Source organism: Nyctereutes procyonoides, unplaced genomic scaffold (assembly GCF_905146905.1).
Source record: "Nyctereutes procyonoides isolate TBG_1078 unplaced genomic scaffold, NYPRO_anot_genome, whole genome shotgun sequence".
Taxonomy (NCBI): domain Eukaryota; kingdom Metazoa; phylum Chordata; class Mammalia; order Carnivora; family Canidae; genus Nyctereutes; species Nyctereutes procyonoides.
Window position 1 is genome coordinate 46,924,463 of NW_026575051.1, and position 16,910 is coordinate 46,941,372.

Sequence of the window (16,910 nt, forward strand, 5' to 3'; positions counted from 1 at the left end):
GCTTAATCACAGAGCCACCCAGGTGTCCCTGGTGAGAATATTTAAAATCTACTCTTAGCAACTGTCAGGTATAAACTACAGTATTATTAACTGTAATCACTATGCTGTGCTTTAGATCTTCAGAAACTATTCACCTTCTAACTGGAAGTTTATAATCTTTGACCAATATCTCCCCATGTCTCCTATGCCCTTAATTCCTGGTAACCGGCATTCTAGTCTCTATTTCCATGCATTTGTCTTTTTTAGATTCTGCATGATATACTGTTATTTGTCTTTGTCTAACTTACTATGCTTAGTATCATGGCCTCAAGATCCATCCACATTGTCACAAACAGCAGGATATTCTTCTTTCTCAGGGCTAAATGGTATTCCATTGTACATATATACTACATCTTCTTTATCCATTCACCCATTGACAGACACTTAGGTTGTTTTCATATTTTGGCTATTGTAAAAATGCTGCACATGAACATAATGGCATGCAGATATCTTTTTGAGATAGTAATTTCATTTACTTTGGATATGTTTCTGAAAGTAGAATTCCTGGATTATGTGGTATTTTTATTTTTAATTTTTTGAGGAACCTCCATACTGTTTTCTTTTTTTTTTCCATACTGTTTTCAATAGTGGTCGCACCAATTTACATTCCCACCAACAGTGCACAAGCATTCTCTTTTGTCCACATCCTCGTCAACACTTATCTCTTGTCTTTTTTGACGATAGTCATTCCAACAGGTGTGAGATGATATCTCATTTTGATTTTGATCTGCATTTCCCCAATGATTTGTGATAATGAGCATCTTTTTATGTCACAAACAGCTTTTTAATTAAAATTTAACTTATTTTGTCAGAAGACTGTCTAGTAATACCAGATGCTGATGAACTTTTAGAAATTAAACCTCAAGTCAAATAAAAAAATCAATTTGGCTCGAATGAACAAGTTTAAATTCAAAATTCATTTGCCCAAACTTTAACACAAATCCATACCCAAATCTGGGCACCTGCTATTCTATTTTGTTTGTTTTATTAATTTTTAAAATTGTTGTATTTTTTAAATTACTGTCATTTTAAAAAATAGGTTCCAGGCCCAGCACAGAGCCCAATATGGGGCTTGAACTATGACCCTGAGATCAAGATCTGGGCTGAGATCAAGAGTCAGAACTTTAACCAACGGTACACCCAGGCACCCACTCATGCAACTGGTATACCAACAAACTTTAACATCAGGAAAGTATGTACTTTAATATTTTATTTATTTATTAGAGAGAGAGAGAGAGAGAGAGAGAGAGAAGCAGGCTCCATGCAGGGAGCCCGACGTGGGACTTGATCCCGAGTCTCCAGGATCAGGCCCCAGGCCGAAGGCGGCGCTAAACCGCTGAGCCACCCGGGCTGCCCCCAACAAATTCATTTATTTTTTATTTCTTTATTTTTCCAATCTGTATTTTATTACTGAAATACACTGTCCTACCCGCACCAGCCCACAATAAAAATCTTACCTAGATTCCCCATCAGCCCCTCCAGCCCCCCAGCCAGCCCTGTACAAGCGCTTCAGGATTCTCTGCCCACTGGCCATTTTGAAGTGTGTCCTTTGGGTAGCCACGTGAAAACCGGCTGGTGTCTTTGTGGAGAAAGTGGAGAGGGGAGACGGAGCCTCAGGAGGGACTTACTTGAGGGCCTTGGCCACTTGCTCATAAGCCAGCTCGATCCCCTCATCATCTGGACAGGTGGAGGCAAACTCTTCCCGAGCATAGGCATGACGCAAGTACCGATGCGCTCCGCGGAACACCCCTGGGATGGAGAGTACCCTGTATTTCTTGAAAAAATTTTCCTTTTATTTATGATAGTCACACAGAGAGAGAGAGAGAGGGAGAGAGGCAGAGACACAGGCAGAGGGAGAAGCAGGCTCCATGCACCGGGAGCCCGACGTGGGATCCGATCCCGGGTCTCTAGGATTGCCCTGGGCCAAAGGCAGGCGCCAAACCGCTGCGCCACCCGGGGATCCCATTTCTTACACACCACGTGTACTATGTGGAGTTTCGGCAAGAGGTTGCAGCCAGCCAGAGTGAGCTCATTGCCATCCAGAAACTTCCTCTGTGAGATGCCCTCATCCTCAGCACTGGTCTCATCCACTTCTTCTGGGAGGGGGGATGTCAAGTAATTGTCTAAAACTTTCAGGGCTTTCATGAGCCCCTTCTCCAGATTATCCTTGAGTGCCGGGTTTGAATTCTTGATGTAAGCAGAAAATTTGGCAAATATGTCCCCGCCAGCCGTGTTGGATTCAGGGTCCAGAGCTGCCAGCTTGGGGTACGTGGGAGGGCACAGCACTGCCTCCAGAAACTCCTCAATCTTGGCGCCTGTGTGCACTTCAGTGCCCTACAGAAGGAATGGGAGCTGCCCTCCTGGCCACAGCTTCTGTACTGACTCGGTCGGCCTCTTGGTGTCAACAGTGGTTACGCTGAAGGTGACTCCTCTGAGCCAGAGTACCATGAACCGTCTCTGGGAGAAGGCGCAGTTCCCAATCTTGGCCCCATCGCTGCCGGCCTTCACGAACAGTTCAACCTGAGGTTGTTCTTCAGCCATGGTTGCGACGGGGCCCCCCAACAAATTTAACATCAGCAAAGTATGTACAAGTCAGCGACCCTATCTATTCTTATCACACCACAGCTCCACACACCTTGCATCTTGCAATGTCAAGGCACTAATAGAATGACAGAGCATTAACTGCACATGTGACTGTGCGTTTAAAATCCAATCGGGCCAGGAGGACACCAAATCCCAGCCTCCTTTCCCATCTCAGAATACTTTCTTTCCAGCAAATAAATATATATAGATTTCTAGGCGATGTCTCCTTTTATTCATACAAAACACAGGCACACAAGATTAGAACCTTGGGAGGCTGATAAACTAAAGGTAAGAAAGGAAGAAACTAAACATGCCCCCTGCAGTTCCCCTGCAGGGGAGTCCGTGGGCGCGCCCCCCTGGGACTCACCGAGCCGCAGGCCTGGGTCCCGCGCCCCGCGCGCCCCTGCGTCGCAGCCTCCCAGCTGTAGGGGCCGCTGTGGCGCCGAGCAGGCTGCGCGCCGGGCCGCTCTGTCCCGCAGGCGGAGACGAGGCGGAGCTGGGAGGCGGCGCCGGAGGTGACCTCGCGGCAGGTGAGCGGCGGCTGCTGGCAGGTGACGCGGGGCTCGGCGCGGCCGCCCCACCACGCTCTCTGGTCCCTGACCTTGGAGGGCCGGTGGCCCTGCAGGCCTGACTCCCAGGTGCGTCGGAGCCTCGCCGCTCGTGGGGGCCCCAAGCCGTCCGGGGGAGCCCCCTCCGGTGCCAGGATCCCGGCCTGGTCATGGACCCCCTCCCACATCCCCACATCCTGGACACTATCGTGGTGTCCCAGCTCACCAAACTCTTACTTAGGGGGAAACGCTGTCACGTGCTGTCCTTGCAGCACAGCGTCTGGAACTTGGTTGAATGCAGTTTCTTTTTCTGGAGGCTTCACTCCACGTGCATCTGTCTGAGTAATAGCCGCTGCACACGGAGACGGGAGTAGACCTAAGTAGACCTCAGTCGTACTTTACGGCCCTCGGACTGTCTGTAACAGCCGCTCTGAACATCTTTCTGCCCCCCCCCCCTTTTTAAGATTATTTATTTATTTATTTATTAGAGAGAGAGGCAGAGACACAGGCAGAGGGAGAAGCAGGCTCCATGCAGGGAGCCGGACGTGGGACTCGATCCCGGGACTCCAGGATCACACCCTGGGCCGAAGGCGGCAGCACTAAACCGCTGGGGCCCTGGAGCTGCCCCCAACATCTTTCTCCCTTACTCAGGTACAGTAAGTTCAAGAAATGGAAAGACACTTTTAAAAGTAGGTGTTTTTTTTGTTTTGTTTTGTTTTTTGTTTTACATCAAAAACAAGAAATACAGAATCCATTTAGAAAATTCAAGTGTTTACAATTTTAGGTTTCCTGATTCTGGTGATAACGTGTAAATGCAGCATCTTACCGATTTTGGAGTACTGTGTGGGTGAAGTAGTGGATTAGGGGTGAGCTGGAAATGGAGAGGCCTGGATTATCTCACTCCCATTGGCAAAGACAATCTCTTTGGGTCTAGGTTTCTCTGTTTAAAAAAGGGAATTGGGGCAGCCCGGGTGGCCCAGCGGTTTAGCGCCGCCTTCGCCCAGGGCGTGATCCTGGAGGCCCCGGATCGAGTCCCATGTCGGGCTCCCTGCATGGAGCCTGCTCCTCCCTCTGCCTGTGTCTCTGCCTCTCTCTCTCTTCTCCGTCTCATGAATAAATAAATAAAATCTTAAAAAAAAAAGAAAGAAAAGAATTTGACTAGATGGTATGACAATAGCTGTTAACATTGAACATCTATTATATCGTTTTTTGTTTTTTTTTTTCTGTTATATCCTTTTAAAAGTGTGATCTCACTTAATCCACACAGCTGTTCCATGCAGTAGGTAACATTACCCCTCTGGGTGGAGACTGAGGCCCACAGAGGTTGTCACTTATTCCAAGAGCTCCAGCTTATGAGTAGCAAAGTTGGAATTTGAGGCTATGCTGAATTCCCTCAAGGCGTAAAACCCTTATTCTATCCCAAACTTGCTTATTCTAATTTAAATTATTTTACAGGTGTTCTGTCCCAGACTTCAAATTATTTTCTTAAATATCAAGATACTGTGGTAAGTGAAACTAAAATAACAAGTATATTTTATATCTCACTAAAATAGTTTGTCCATTTTATAATTCCTTAAGTCTTAAAGGCTTTGATTATTGCTAAGGTTCCTTCTCTCTAACATTCTATAATTCTAGTAATTTTGTTTTGACATCCTGTATTGAGATACTGATTTCAAAAATGAATATCCGAAGATTAAATTTTTCGCCAAAGTAACTCATAGTCTTTTTGTCTTGGTCTGATTTCCATGTACAACATGATATAGTCATGCCAATTTTATGTCAATGAGTTGTTTAATACCCGTTGCCAAATACTTTCTGGATCATCCCCCTGACCGAGAATTTTAGTGAAGGAGGGAAAATTATCAAAAAATGACCAGTTCTGACTGTCTAAGACTATCTCGTACAGCCTCACACATTGTGTATTATTAATTCCAGGAGGGCGCTATTCTCACACTTTGAGGTGTGAATGACCCTCATGGAGCTGTGTAAGGAGGCATCCTTTATCACTGCAGCTTCCTTTTCCCATCACATATTTCCTTCACAAGAGGATGGACAGAAGAAAAAGGTGAACTTTTTACCAGGGAGAGACATAGGAAGTAAATAGAGCTTAATTTAGATAATTTTTATTTACAGGTAGGTATGAAAAATCTTACCCTTAAAAAATATATAAACGACAGTTTCGTATCATTTGTCAATAAAGGAACAAGAAACGAGTGATGGAAAAATGGAAAAGAAATACAAGAAGGGCTCCAGGACAGATTGCATCAGACAGGGGTGGCCTCTTGGATACCTGATTTATTGAGTATTTTGCAAGTGGGCCCACACACATACTAATCACTTAGTCTTAGCTAGGAGCAGAGCAATGCCAAGTTTCCATCATCCCTGCCAGACTGTGTGTGTTTGTTTTGTGTGATTTCCTTTTTAACACAATAAATGAGAAGTTTTTCCCTAGCTTAAAAATAAATCTATCTTTAAAAGTGAGTTGAAGTAGAGATTGGTCAATATCATATGCAAATATAAGTAAGTGCTTGCAGTGGGAAACAAGAGTAAGGGAGAAAATTGGACAAAGTGACGGAGGACAAGTTCTGGAGGAAGTGTGCTAGATGTTAAATAGATGTTTTTGTCTTAGGTACAGTTCATTTGAGTAGTGATGTCAGATTACTGGTGTGCTTTGAATTTATGATTAGTTCAGCAGCTTTTACAAATGGAATTTACATTACCTCTGCAGTTGAAAATAGCTAGTCAGCTTTCACTTCTAGATTAAAAGTTTACTTTTTTTAAAAAAAATAAGTATCATAAAGTTTCTTTTTTTTTAAGATTTATTTATTTATTTATTTATTTATTTATTTATTTATTTATTTATTTATTAATGAGAGATACAGAGAGAGAGAGGCAGAGACACAGGCAGAGGGAGACACAGGCTCCATGCAGGGAGCCTGACGTGGGACTCGATCCTGGGTCTCCAGGATCATGCCCTGGGCTGAAGGCGGTGCTAAACCGCTGAGCCACCGGGTCTGCCCAAAAGTTTACTTTTGATGTAGATATTTGTTTTCCCCTCAAATTTTGACTGTGAACAAAACACTCAAGGTTTTGCACTCTCTCTATATATTTATCCAACCAACACATTTTTAATTTCTGCTCCAGCCATATATCTATAGCTCTGTGGGCCAGGCATGTGAAGAGATTCAAAAGAACTTTCTACATGACAAGATACTGTATTGTTTTGTGTCTTATATATAACATTTTTGGCTACTAAAGCCCTTTTTAGACTCAGTAATCTACATTTTTTATTCAAAGTATATGTTAAGATTCTTTGTTCAATAGATTGTATAAACAAATTCATGTAATTTTGGGGAGAACTATTATAACATCTTCAGTGACTGTGGCTCATAAAAAAAAGCAGCAATGGGGAACTTGGGTGCCTCAGTCGGTTGAGCATCCAACTCTTGATTTGGGCTCCGGTCATGATCTCAGGGTCATGAGACTAAACTCCAATTTGGGCTCCTTACTCAGTGTGTAGAATCTGCTTGTCCCTCTCCCTCTGCTCCTTCTCTGACTCTCTCAAATAAAATATTTTAAAAAGCAATAAAATTGAACTGTCTCATACCACATCTTATGAAAGACTGATATATAATGGAAAATGTTACTTATACACTTTGTTGAAAGTATCACAAGCAATGGAAATTGTGGCATATGAAATCTTTTTTCTCTTTTAAAGATTTTTATTTATTTATTCACGAGAGATACAGAGAGAGGCAGAGACATAGGCAGAGGAAGAAGCAGGCTCCCGGCAAGGAGCCCAATGCAGGACTCAATCCCAGGACCCCAGGATCATGACCCAAGCCAAAGGCAGACACTCAGCCACTGAGCCACCCAGGTGCCCCTGTAGCATATGAAATCTTTTAAATATAGTGCAGTAGGTAATCCCTTAATTTGTAAATGTCCCTTTAATAAACATTTCTGGTGGCTTCCAATTCAAGTATTTGTCATTCCTGGTAAAAAGTTTAACATAAATAGTGCATTATTAAGTGAATATGGATGTCTAGAGATTGCAGTATAATAAATACTGCCTTAGTTATTTACTTCATTACAAAGAAAACATAGGTTCTACTAAGGAAAAGAGGAGACCAAGGAATCTTGCAAATAAAATTAAGTCCTTATAGGGGTGCCTGAGTGGCTCAGTCAATTAAATGTTCAACTTTTAATCTCTGATCTTGATATCGAGGTCATGAGTTCAAGCCCCACGTTGGGCTCCCCACATTGGGGGTTGGGCTTCTTGTGTTGTGCTTCCCACTGGGTGTAGAGTCTACTTAAAAACAAATTAAGTCCTTACAATTCATGTTAGAACACTTAGTCCATAGTTTTTGTAGACATTTCATATAGGTTGAATTTCAACATTTAACATCACTGAATCCCTTTGAGTTAATTTAAAACTTTTTGCATCCCTTTGATTTTGAAATGGTGAAATCTCTCTTGTTTTTGGAATTGAGGTAAGGACTGAGTTAACCATACTCAATTCTTGGCACATTTTTATCAACGCAGAATGTATGTGATTAACTGTGGTCTGAAAACCCTTCTGTGCTCTACAGTATGTGCCCTCTGTACCCACCTTCCCCATTATCTTGTTTTTCTTCCCAGTAAACAATTTTAAACCATATTCTACTGGATATCTTTGTTTTAATTATATGCAGCAGTTTCTCATTAATTGAAGAAAAATGCTGCTTTGTCAGTTTATGGTTAGATGACCTACCTTTGTGTATTTGCTTTTTCAGGCCTTCCTACTATTTTTTATCTAATGCCTTAGTTTCAATTAGCAGTATACTCTGAGGCTGTGATTCAGTCCTCACAGTATGACTATTGTATTAACTATTTCCTGCCTCACATTTTTATTATGGGCATAGCCGATTTACAGACTATACTATTGCTTCCACTTTAGTGATTGCTTCTTTCTGAATTTTCTTTCTCCCTGTTACAGTCAATCGTGTTAAGTAGAAACATCACTGGCACTAGGCTTAGGCATCTGGTAACCCACATTTGTCACTTAAATTCTAAAGGCATTAGTACATGCCAAGTACCCTGCTCTCATGGCTGAGAGGGAAAGATGAAATGCTAGCAGTTTTAATAGAAGGAAATGAAAGCAATAGGAGTAGGTTGTTGCCATGAGAAAGGAGTAGCAGCAAAGAAATCCTTCCCCTTATATTGTTGACGTTATTGAGGGATTAGGTCATAAATGAAGAGAAGTTAAAGGGATTCTGGGCCTAAAGCAGAAACAAATGCCAGTTCCCTATAATAGCTATGTTTGTGTGGTATCAAGAAATTAGTGCAGGTCACAGTGCTTGGCTGGCTCCATTAGAAGAGCAGGTGACTTTTGATATCTCAGAGTTTGAGCCCCATGTTAGGTGTAGAGATTACTTAAATAAACTTAAAAGAATGTTTTTAAGTTAGTGCAGGACATGGGCACGGCACATAAGTGGACCTCTTGGTCAGCAGAAAGCAGTGGATTTTTTTGCTAGCCTTGGGCAAGATGAGTTTCAAGCAAGTGTATATGGCTGCACAAATTTCAGGCACATTATGAAATTGTTTTAGAAGTTGTCTGTAGTGAAAAAAAAAAACAAAAACCTAGTTCCAGTGGAAAAAATTAGTAACTTGCATACAGGAGAAATTAAAAAAAAAAAACAATTACTAGTTACAGCTTGAATTATGTTTGAAATGCTAATTAAGTTTATGAGTTGCTACCTCATGTATACTTCATGGCCAAGGTAGACTTTGCAAAAGAAGTAAACAAAGATTGATCATTGCTCTATTCTGCTATAATGCATCTTGGACAGGAAAGGTGACACTCTTTGTCATTGGCAAGTCAGTTTACCCTCAGTGCTTCAGAAATGTTTGTTTGGGGGATCCCTGGGTGGCTCAGCGGTTTAGCACCTGCCTTTGGCCCAGGGCGCGATCCTGGAGTCCCGGGATCAAGTCCCAAATAAATAAATAAATAAATAAATAAATAAATAAATATTTTTTTTAAAAAAATGTTTGTTTGCTCCCCTGTAGTTACCAAACCAGTACCTGTACCTGAAAAATGAGAGGTTTATTTAACAAATGGCCCAGTAATGTTGGCAAGAGAATGAAAGGAGCAAAACATGATATCCTCCTGCTGGTAGACAATTGCTCTGCCTACAACATAGCCCTATGCATGGATCGTGCATGTGTTGAGTTCTTCCCATTGAACTGCACAGCCATTATAAAGCTATCAGATGGGGGTATAATTTTCACAGTGAAAGCGCACTGCTGAAACAATTCTAAATTTAGAAGAGAAAACAGAAAATAGAATGAAGCTAGCTATTGATATGATTGCTGAGATCCGGTGGTCTGTAGAGCCATCCACATAGTGAAATTTTGGCAGAAAACAGACATGATTCCTGTGGAATCCCCTGAGGTTAACCAGGAAGAAGACTGCAAACCAAGCATGGTATTTGAAATAGTCTGGTACTCAGTTGTTACTGGTCTCTCAAACCAGTTTGATTTTAAAGAGTTTGTAGCTAGAGATAACAAGTTGAACTATTTTCCAAGAGTTAGCAAATCCTAAAATTGCTATAGAAGAGCTAACTAATGTCAAAGTGGATGATGATGATGATGATGATGATGATGACAGTGACAACCATAATATTCAGTAGATGATGGAACAGGGGACAGTGAACATTTCAGAAGTCCCGGCAAGTATATATAAGAAGCATTAAGAATCTATCCCTTCAAAAAAAAAATAAAAATTTCCCTTCAGGTAGGTGTTTCTGATGAAGTATTTATCTAAGTGGTATAGATGAAGTAACTACTTCAACAAAAATAGTTTTTGAAAAAAAAAAAACCCTGGGGTACCTGGGTGGCTCATTCAGTTAAGTATCTGCCTTGTTCAGCTCAGGTCATGATATCAGGATCTTGGGATCAAGCCCTCCATCAGGCTCCCTGCTCAAGAGGCAGTCTGGTTCTCTCTCTCCCCCTCTGCCCCTCTCACTCATGCGCTCTCTCTCTCTCTCTCACAGATAAATAAATATAATCTTAAAAAAATAGTTTAAAAAAACCTGAACTCCTAATTTTCTCCATACTTAATGAAATTGCAAAAATATTGCTTTTATAAAATCTGTAAAATGAAAGACTTAAAGACTCTGTATGAACAAAGCCACAATGAGTGCTTAAATATGAATGTTGGACTCTTGTGTCATAACATGTACTATATAGTAGGGTTGCAGCATTTCCCCAGAGAAGTTTATTATATTGTCATTAATTTTAGCCTTTAAAAGGTTTCTTTACCTACCTCTTCCCTTCCAACCCTTCCCTTCCTCCCCAACATTAGGTGGCAGGAATGATAAGAATAAGCTTTTGCCTATTAGTACCTAGAAGAGAAGAATATTCACAAAATGTTGACATTTTAGCTGGGAGAACCAGAAGCTAAAAGACACATTTGGATTTAATAGGATAGAGTTAGAGTAATTTAGAGAAAGAAGGATATTCAGATTGAGGAGATAGCAGAACAATCCTTCCCAGAAAGTCACTGACATGCCAATGAGGAGTGAAAATAACTACTTAGCCTTACTGCTTGGTGCTCATGCTTGGGTAGGCATTCAGATTGTTGAGAAGCACAGGCCAGAGGGGAAGCTGTGGGAGAAATTGAGGGATGCTAGCGTCCTTTCAGCTGTTGGAAGGTGAGGAAGAGTGAAAATGTGAGGAAATAAGGATATGGATTAACCACTGCCCCTCCCACCCTTAATACCTCTTTCATATAACAAGATACGATGTGACTCAGACCAAGGAATAATTCTCCAGGCTTCTGTGAAAGTAGGAAAACAACTTTTGCCCACCTCACTGGTTTGTTCTGAGAGATGAGAAAATAAGTTTTACTAAACAACATTTAAAGCACCATTTACAAAGTACATGATATATAAAGTAATAAAACAATTGGTAATCACTTTTGGTATATATCTGGACTAGAATTCAGAAAAATGAATGAGTACGGAATGATTTTTTAAAGAACATTATCAAAAAACATGGTCATGAAAAAAAGTATTTTTTTATTTTTAGGTAATAAATCATCGTTAGTCAAGAAGATGTCTTCAGCACCTGAGTCTCCCGGCTTTAAAAAGGAACCACCCCAAGAGAAAGACTTTCAAAATCCAGGGCTTAGAGGAGTCCGCACAACAACCTTATTTCGAGCTGTGAATCCAGAGCTCTTCATTAAGCCTGTAAGAAATATATCTAGGATAAGATGTTATGTTCAGTTTAGTTAGGCTATCAGAAATAGGAAGTTTTTATTTTCCTGTAACATTTGATTGTATCATGAAAATTTCATATTGACTAATGACCTCTCAATAAAAGCAGGTGGAAGAAAAATTTTAAATGCTATTTTTTTAAATGCTATTTTTCTGAATATATATGTAAAACTAGTTATTTTGAGGGTATTGAGAACCTTAACACAATATAGTCGCACTTTAATAGATCACTTCTCAAATTCCTATTTAAACTTTTATTTTAATGGTTGTACTAATTTGAAGGAAATTTTTGTTATTTGATCAGGTACTATTAAGTAAATAAGATCTTCCCTTGAAACAAAACAAAATAAAAATCTGGTCATTCTTAGAGACTACAATTCCAGCTGTTATTATATTTTTACTTAAGGGATATTACAAATATTATGAAAAGTTACAAAACAGACACTTGTACACTGTAAAGGAGTTAGCTAATCATTTATATTCTTGTTGCAAATTATTGACTATATTTGACCAGTTTTATTTTTAAATAAAGATAAATTTGTTTTAAAATGAATGTAAATGAAATCAAGTTATTACACAATATATTTAAATGAATTGAATTTGGTTAGAGTATTAACATAGTTGCCAGTGTAAACTGTTTTAAAGTTAAATAGGTCAGTTTAACAATCAAATCATTAAGTCAAGGTAGAATGTTTTACAACCTTTGAACAGATTTGTTGTTTTAATTGCCAAGTGCATTTCAAGATTTGTAGATTCAAACTGCTTTGAGCTTGTGGCCTTTCTTGTGTGTCCATCCAAGTGAAAAAGTTTGACCTTTATTCTTTTGATGATTAAGATTTGAAATAGCAATACAGCAGATATGACAGAAGCAGAAAATACTAATTGAAAGTTGTATTGATTACAATTACTGTGCACTCACACTGACCTACGAAAGGCTAATTTGTTGAGTGTGAATGCACAAAAAAGAAGATATGAGTTATACCACAGACGGGACAAAACATTTCTGTGGAGTTGTGAACATCTTGCCTATTTTTTTTTTCCAGTTTCAAAGTTATATTGCTTTGTCTCTTAGGGTCTTAGAATTTTTAGCAGTTAATCAAGGTTATAACAGCATAGTATCTGCCCCAGTCACTAAATTTCTTGAGCTTATAGAGTAGGTTCCCAGAGAAGAGTGTATAGATTGTTATTTTTGTTGCACTTAATATATGACATGAAAATGAAAGGCTTTTTGCAAGTTATCCATGAACTCAGGCAAGAAGAATAGCATGTATACTTTATTCCTAATAAGATTAACTAATTGAAGTTTTGCCTGTGGGGAAGCTGGGTTCAGGCAAGTTAAGCAGCTTTTCCATGTCACCCAGATAACAATAAAAACTCTGAGCACCAGATCCATTTCCATGCCTCATTTCCCTTCGCCTCTCTTCCAACCACCATGATCCTGAAGGTGGAGGCATGAGAACCAGGTTGGAGACAGGAGAAAGACTAGAGAGAAGCAAGAGTCTTCTATAATCTTTGAATGATCAGGAGCTGAAGTAATTGAATAAGGAACTAGGTAAATTGTTATAATGGAAAATATCACCACAGGAATGCTAGTGTGGTATTAAAGACTTGGTATGTCAAGGGGGAAGTGCTACAAATATTTGGGTCTCCTCAAATTATTAGTCTTAATGAGGATTTATTTATTTATTTATTTTTTGTCTTTGGCAGAACAAACCTGTAATGGCTTTCGGATTGATAACTCTTTCGCTTTGCGTGGCATATATTGGTTATCTACATGCAACACAAGAGAATAAAAAGGACCTGTACGAAGCTATTGATAGTGAGGGACACAGTTACATGAGGAGAAGAACATCTAAATGGGACTAATAGTCCTGGATAGCACCAATGGAGCTTCTTAAAGGGCCCTGAAATCTTCAAAGGAAAGACTTTGTGAGTGCATAGTATAAGCTTCTTGTTCTGGAAAGTGCTGATGAGGAAAAAAAAGGTAGCACTTGCAGCCAGGCCCTGAGGCTGCAGCCCTTACCTAATTCTTTTTCCACAGTGGGAGCTTCTCAATTAAGTCCTCGTATCAAAGTGCCAAGAGACGGAAGTTGTTTTTGTTAATTATTAAGTTCTATATAATAAAAGAACCCAATGCTGTGAAATTTGCAGGGTATTTTTAATGTTTTAAGGTGAATTGTTCATTTGCAACTGTTGTGAGAGTTTTGTTTTGTTTTGCTATCCGCAAAGGCAATGTTCATTTTCTTCCTGGCATAGAACCTGTTATTTATGAAAAGAAAGAATTGCAAATTATTATGAAGCCTGCAGTTAACATTCAAGACAAAGAATTTTTAGAGTCACAGGTGGCTCATGTATTTAGGTACTCCATTTCAGCTACTTTTGGACCAGAATTTTATTTCCTTTGAAAAGGTATTCCCACTCAACTACTAAAATTAATAAAAGAGAGAATAACCCAATGCAATTGGAGTTCTTCTCCAAAAAACCATATTATACTGAGGTATGATGTTTTTATGTGATTACAACCAAATATTCTATTTTAGTTTTTGTAAATTAATATTACAATGATATTATGAACATAAAACCAAATTTCCTTATGGTTATTTTAAAACTAGAACTATTTAATAGATAAGAAAAGGTCTTCTTACTCTCCTGGGTTTACTTTATATAATTTAGATTTTTCTGGATGTGTTTCATTTGTAAATTTTTATCCTGTTTTCCAAATCACTGTAATCAGTAATAAACCTTATCCATGAAATTTTGTATCATTTATTATTACCAAGTAACAATAATTACATAGGCAGAGTTTATCATCATAGTTTGAGCTTTTAATTTCCAGTACTTTATTGTGGTTTTGTAAGATATGTGAAAATGCAATTATGTCTTATTTGTAGATATTAAAGAGTTTAACTGTTATCAATATGCAACTAAATCAAATCTTTATTCCTGAGCCCTGAATATTTCTTTGCTATACCTCTCTATATAGTACACTGCATCAGTTTAAAATGCACATAAGTGGTATAAAATGCCTTTTGATTTAAAGTATTATCTTTTGTTTTTGGTATCCCTATGTTCTTGGCTGTTAAAGAACTAGAATTCTTATATTTTCAATTTACTCATTTAATGTCATACTGACATCTTTAATAATTCCTCTATTTATTATTCAACAAAATAAATTGATATTTGGTGCGGGAGATAGGTGAACTATCAAGAGACCATTGAAGCACAGAAGGGCAGTGGGAAATGCACAGAGCAGCCTTAAGCCATATGACATTTATGTGTATGAATACATGCATATTTGCATATGTCATTTCTGCCATATACACTTTTATCAGCTCTTCTGATCAAAGTTGCTTGTCTTGCACAGGTGTCCGTTTAGCATGAGAAGAATATGGGTTGAAATCTGTCTTCTCCATTGACTAGTTGTGTGCCTTAGACGATACACTTAGCCTCTCAATCTGTTTCCTTATAGGGATGTATTTTATATTAAATAGGATCATATTGTTGCTTTTGGTTACTGAAAAATAACCATAAGAAAGTTTGGTTTCATGTTTATAATATCATTGCAACATTAATTTACAAAAATTAAAATAGATAACATTTGGTTGTAATCACATAAAAACATCATACCTCAGTATAATATGCTTTTTTTTTTTTCAAATAAAAACTCCCAATTGTATTGCTTTATTTTCTCATAGATAATCCCTATCTTGCAGATTGGCTATGAGGCTTTATGAAATATTTGTTGATATATATGCAGTGGATTCAGCAAGGCATGCAGCTGTAAAAAATAATAGGAGGGAACAATCATATTGAATTTTAGGAACAAGTAACCTAACTATGATACTTTTTACAGAGTGGTTACAAGTTACAGCATAGGCTTTGTGTGTGCAGAGTGTCCAAGGCTGCCTCGATGTGTATTGATCTTCTTAATCATTCTCTTAAGAAAAAAATGCCACTTTGACAAAATCAGTTGTGTCTAAGAAGGAAATGGTCTGAGTAACAGCTGTACAGCATTTTGGAGTCAGGGTTCAAGTAATTAAAGGAAGGTCTTTCGGTATGGAAATCTGGTTGAGATTGGGCAAAACTTAGTAACGTAATAGGTTAGGTGTGGAGACAAGTTCAGTAAGTAAACAATAAGTGGTAAGTGACCTTTTTGCCCAGGGAATTAATCTATCCTGACAAAAGAGCTATTTGCCCAGAGGAACAGCTTTTCAATTGATAAATTGGTTTTTAAGAATTTCCTAAATATTTTATTGGTTTATAGCTTTATCCTCTATAGGGTGACCAATTTTTCCTAGTTTGTCAGGCATGGAGGATGGTTCTTGGGATGCAGACTTTCCATTTTAAAACAAGGACAAAAAAATAAATAAAAAATAAAACAAGGACAATGACAACTTACTATGTGATTTTAAAAATCAGGCTTATTAATTTGGGTTTATTAATTTGGAGTGCTGACTAAAGGAAAGTAATTTTTCCTTTAAGATACTTTGATGTTTCCCAGTTTTATTGCCATGACACCAAAACATCACATTTATAGATAACCTGAAAAAAAATTAAGTTCTCTCCTTTGCTGGCCTAAAAGAAATCACTTCTTTAAATAAACCATTTAAAAGAAAGTGTGGGAAGGAAGGGAGGGAGGGAGGGGGGGGGAGGGAGGGAGGAAAGAAAGGGAAGGGAAGGGAAGGAAAAAGAGAAGAGAAAGCGTGATTGGCTGAATAATGATTCCCCTGTCCCACCCCACCCCCAGAGATGTTCAGATCCTAATTCCTAGAACCTATGAATATGTTACCTTATATGGCAGAAAGGACTTTGCAGATGTGATCAAGATAGGGATTTTGAGATGAGAAATTATCCTTTATTATCCATATGGGCCTTATATAGTCACAGAGGTCCTTGTAAGAAGGAGGCCGAAGATCAGAGGAAGAAGTAAAGTCACCATGCACACAGGGATAGAAAAGACTAGCTACATGATGTGAGGCCATGAGCCAAGGAATTTGAATGGCCTCAAGAAGGTGAAAAAGGCAAGGAAAAACTCTCCCCTAAATCCTCCAGGAGGAACCAGCCCTGCTAACACCTTAATTTTAGCCTCATAAGACTCATTTTGGATTTTTGACCTCCAGAACTTCAGAGAATAAATTTGCGTTGTCTTAAATCACTAAATGTATGGTAATTTGTTATAGCAGCAAAGGGAAACTAGTACAGAGTATCTAGGAAATGAATGGCTGTACCATGCTCCTTTTGTCATTATTTCTAGTTGCTTTTATGAGCAAAGCTTGTCTTACCTAGCAACAGTTGCTAAGTAAGTTAACAATTTAATGCTAGAGTCTGGAAGAGAGCTACTGCTTAAATCTTCCCAAATCCAGTGCCTGTACCTTATATGGCAAAGGCTTTCCATACCATTCTTTGCCATTAGGCACATAATCACTACCTAATCATGGCGAATCATTTCATTCTTATCAGCTTCTAATGTTCTAAAACCTGGAAT

The 16,910-nt window shown here is 38.8% G+C and overlaps 1 protein-coding gene and 1 pseudogene across 7 annotated transcripts; one reads left to right on the top strand and one right to left on the bottom strand.

Annotated features, from left to right (window-relative positions):
- Nucleotides 1-1,622: 1,622 nt before the first annotated feature.
- LOC129512299 (chloride intracellular channel protein 1-like) lies at nt 1,623-2,580 on the bottom strand (annotated as a pseudogene).
- A 538-nt stretch (nt 2,581-3,118) lies between these two features.
- Nucleotides 3,119-14,466, top strand: SMIM8 (small integral membrane protein 8). Of its 7 annotated transcripts, none has more exons than XM_055329510.1 (5): nt 3,119-3,152; nt 3,659-3,821; nt 4,626-4,675; nt 11,238-11,398; nt 13,133-14,464. In XM_055329510.1, exons 4-5 carry the CDS (start codon nt 11,264-11,266, stop codon nt 13,289-13,291), a joined length of 294 nt encoding a protein of 97 aa, XP_055185485.1. In that variant the 5' UTR covers nt 3,119-3,152; nt 3,659-3,821; nt 4,626-4,675; nt 11,238-11,263; the 3' UTR covers nt 13,292-14,464. The 7 variants fall into 7 exon arrangements, with proteins under 7 accessions (XP_055185485.1, XP_055185486.1, XP_055185489.1 ...); XM_055329509.1 differs by lacking the exon at nt 3,119-3,152 and adding an exon at nt 3,159-3,260; XM_055329511.1 differs by lacking the exon at nt 3,659-3,821.
- The last annotated feature ends 2,444 nt before the right edge of the window (nt 14,467-16,910 follow it).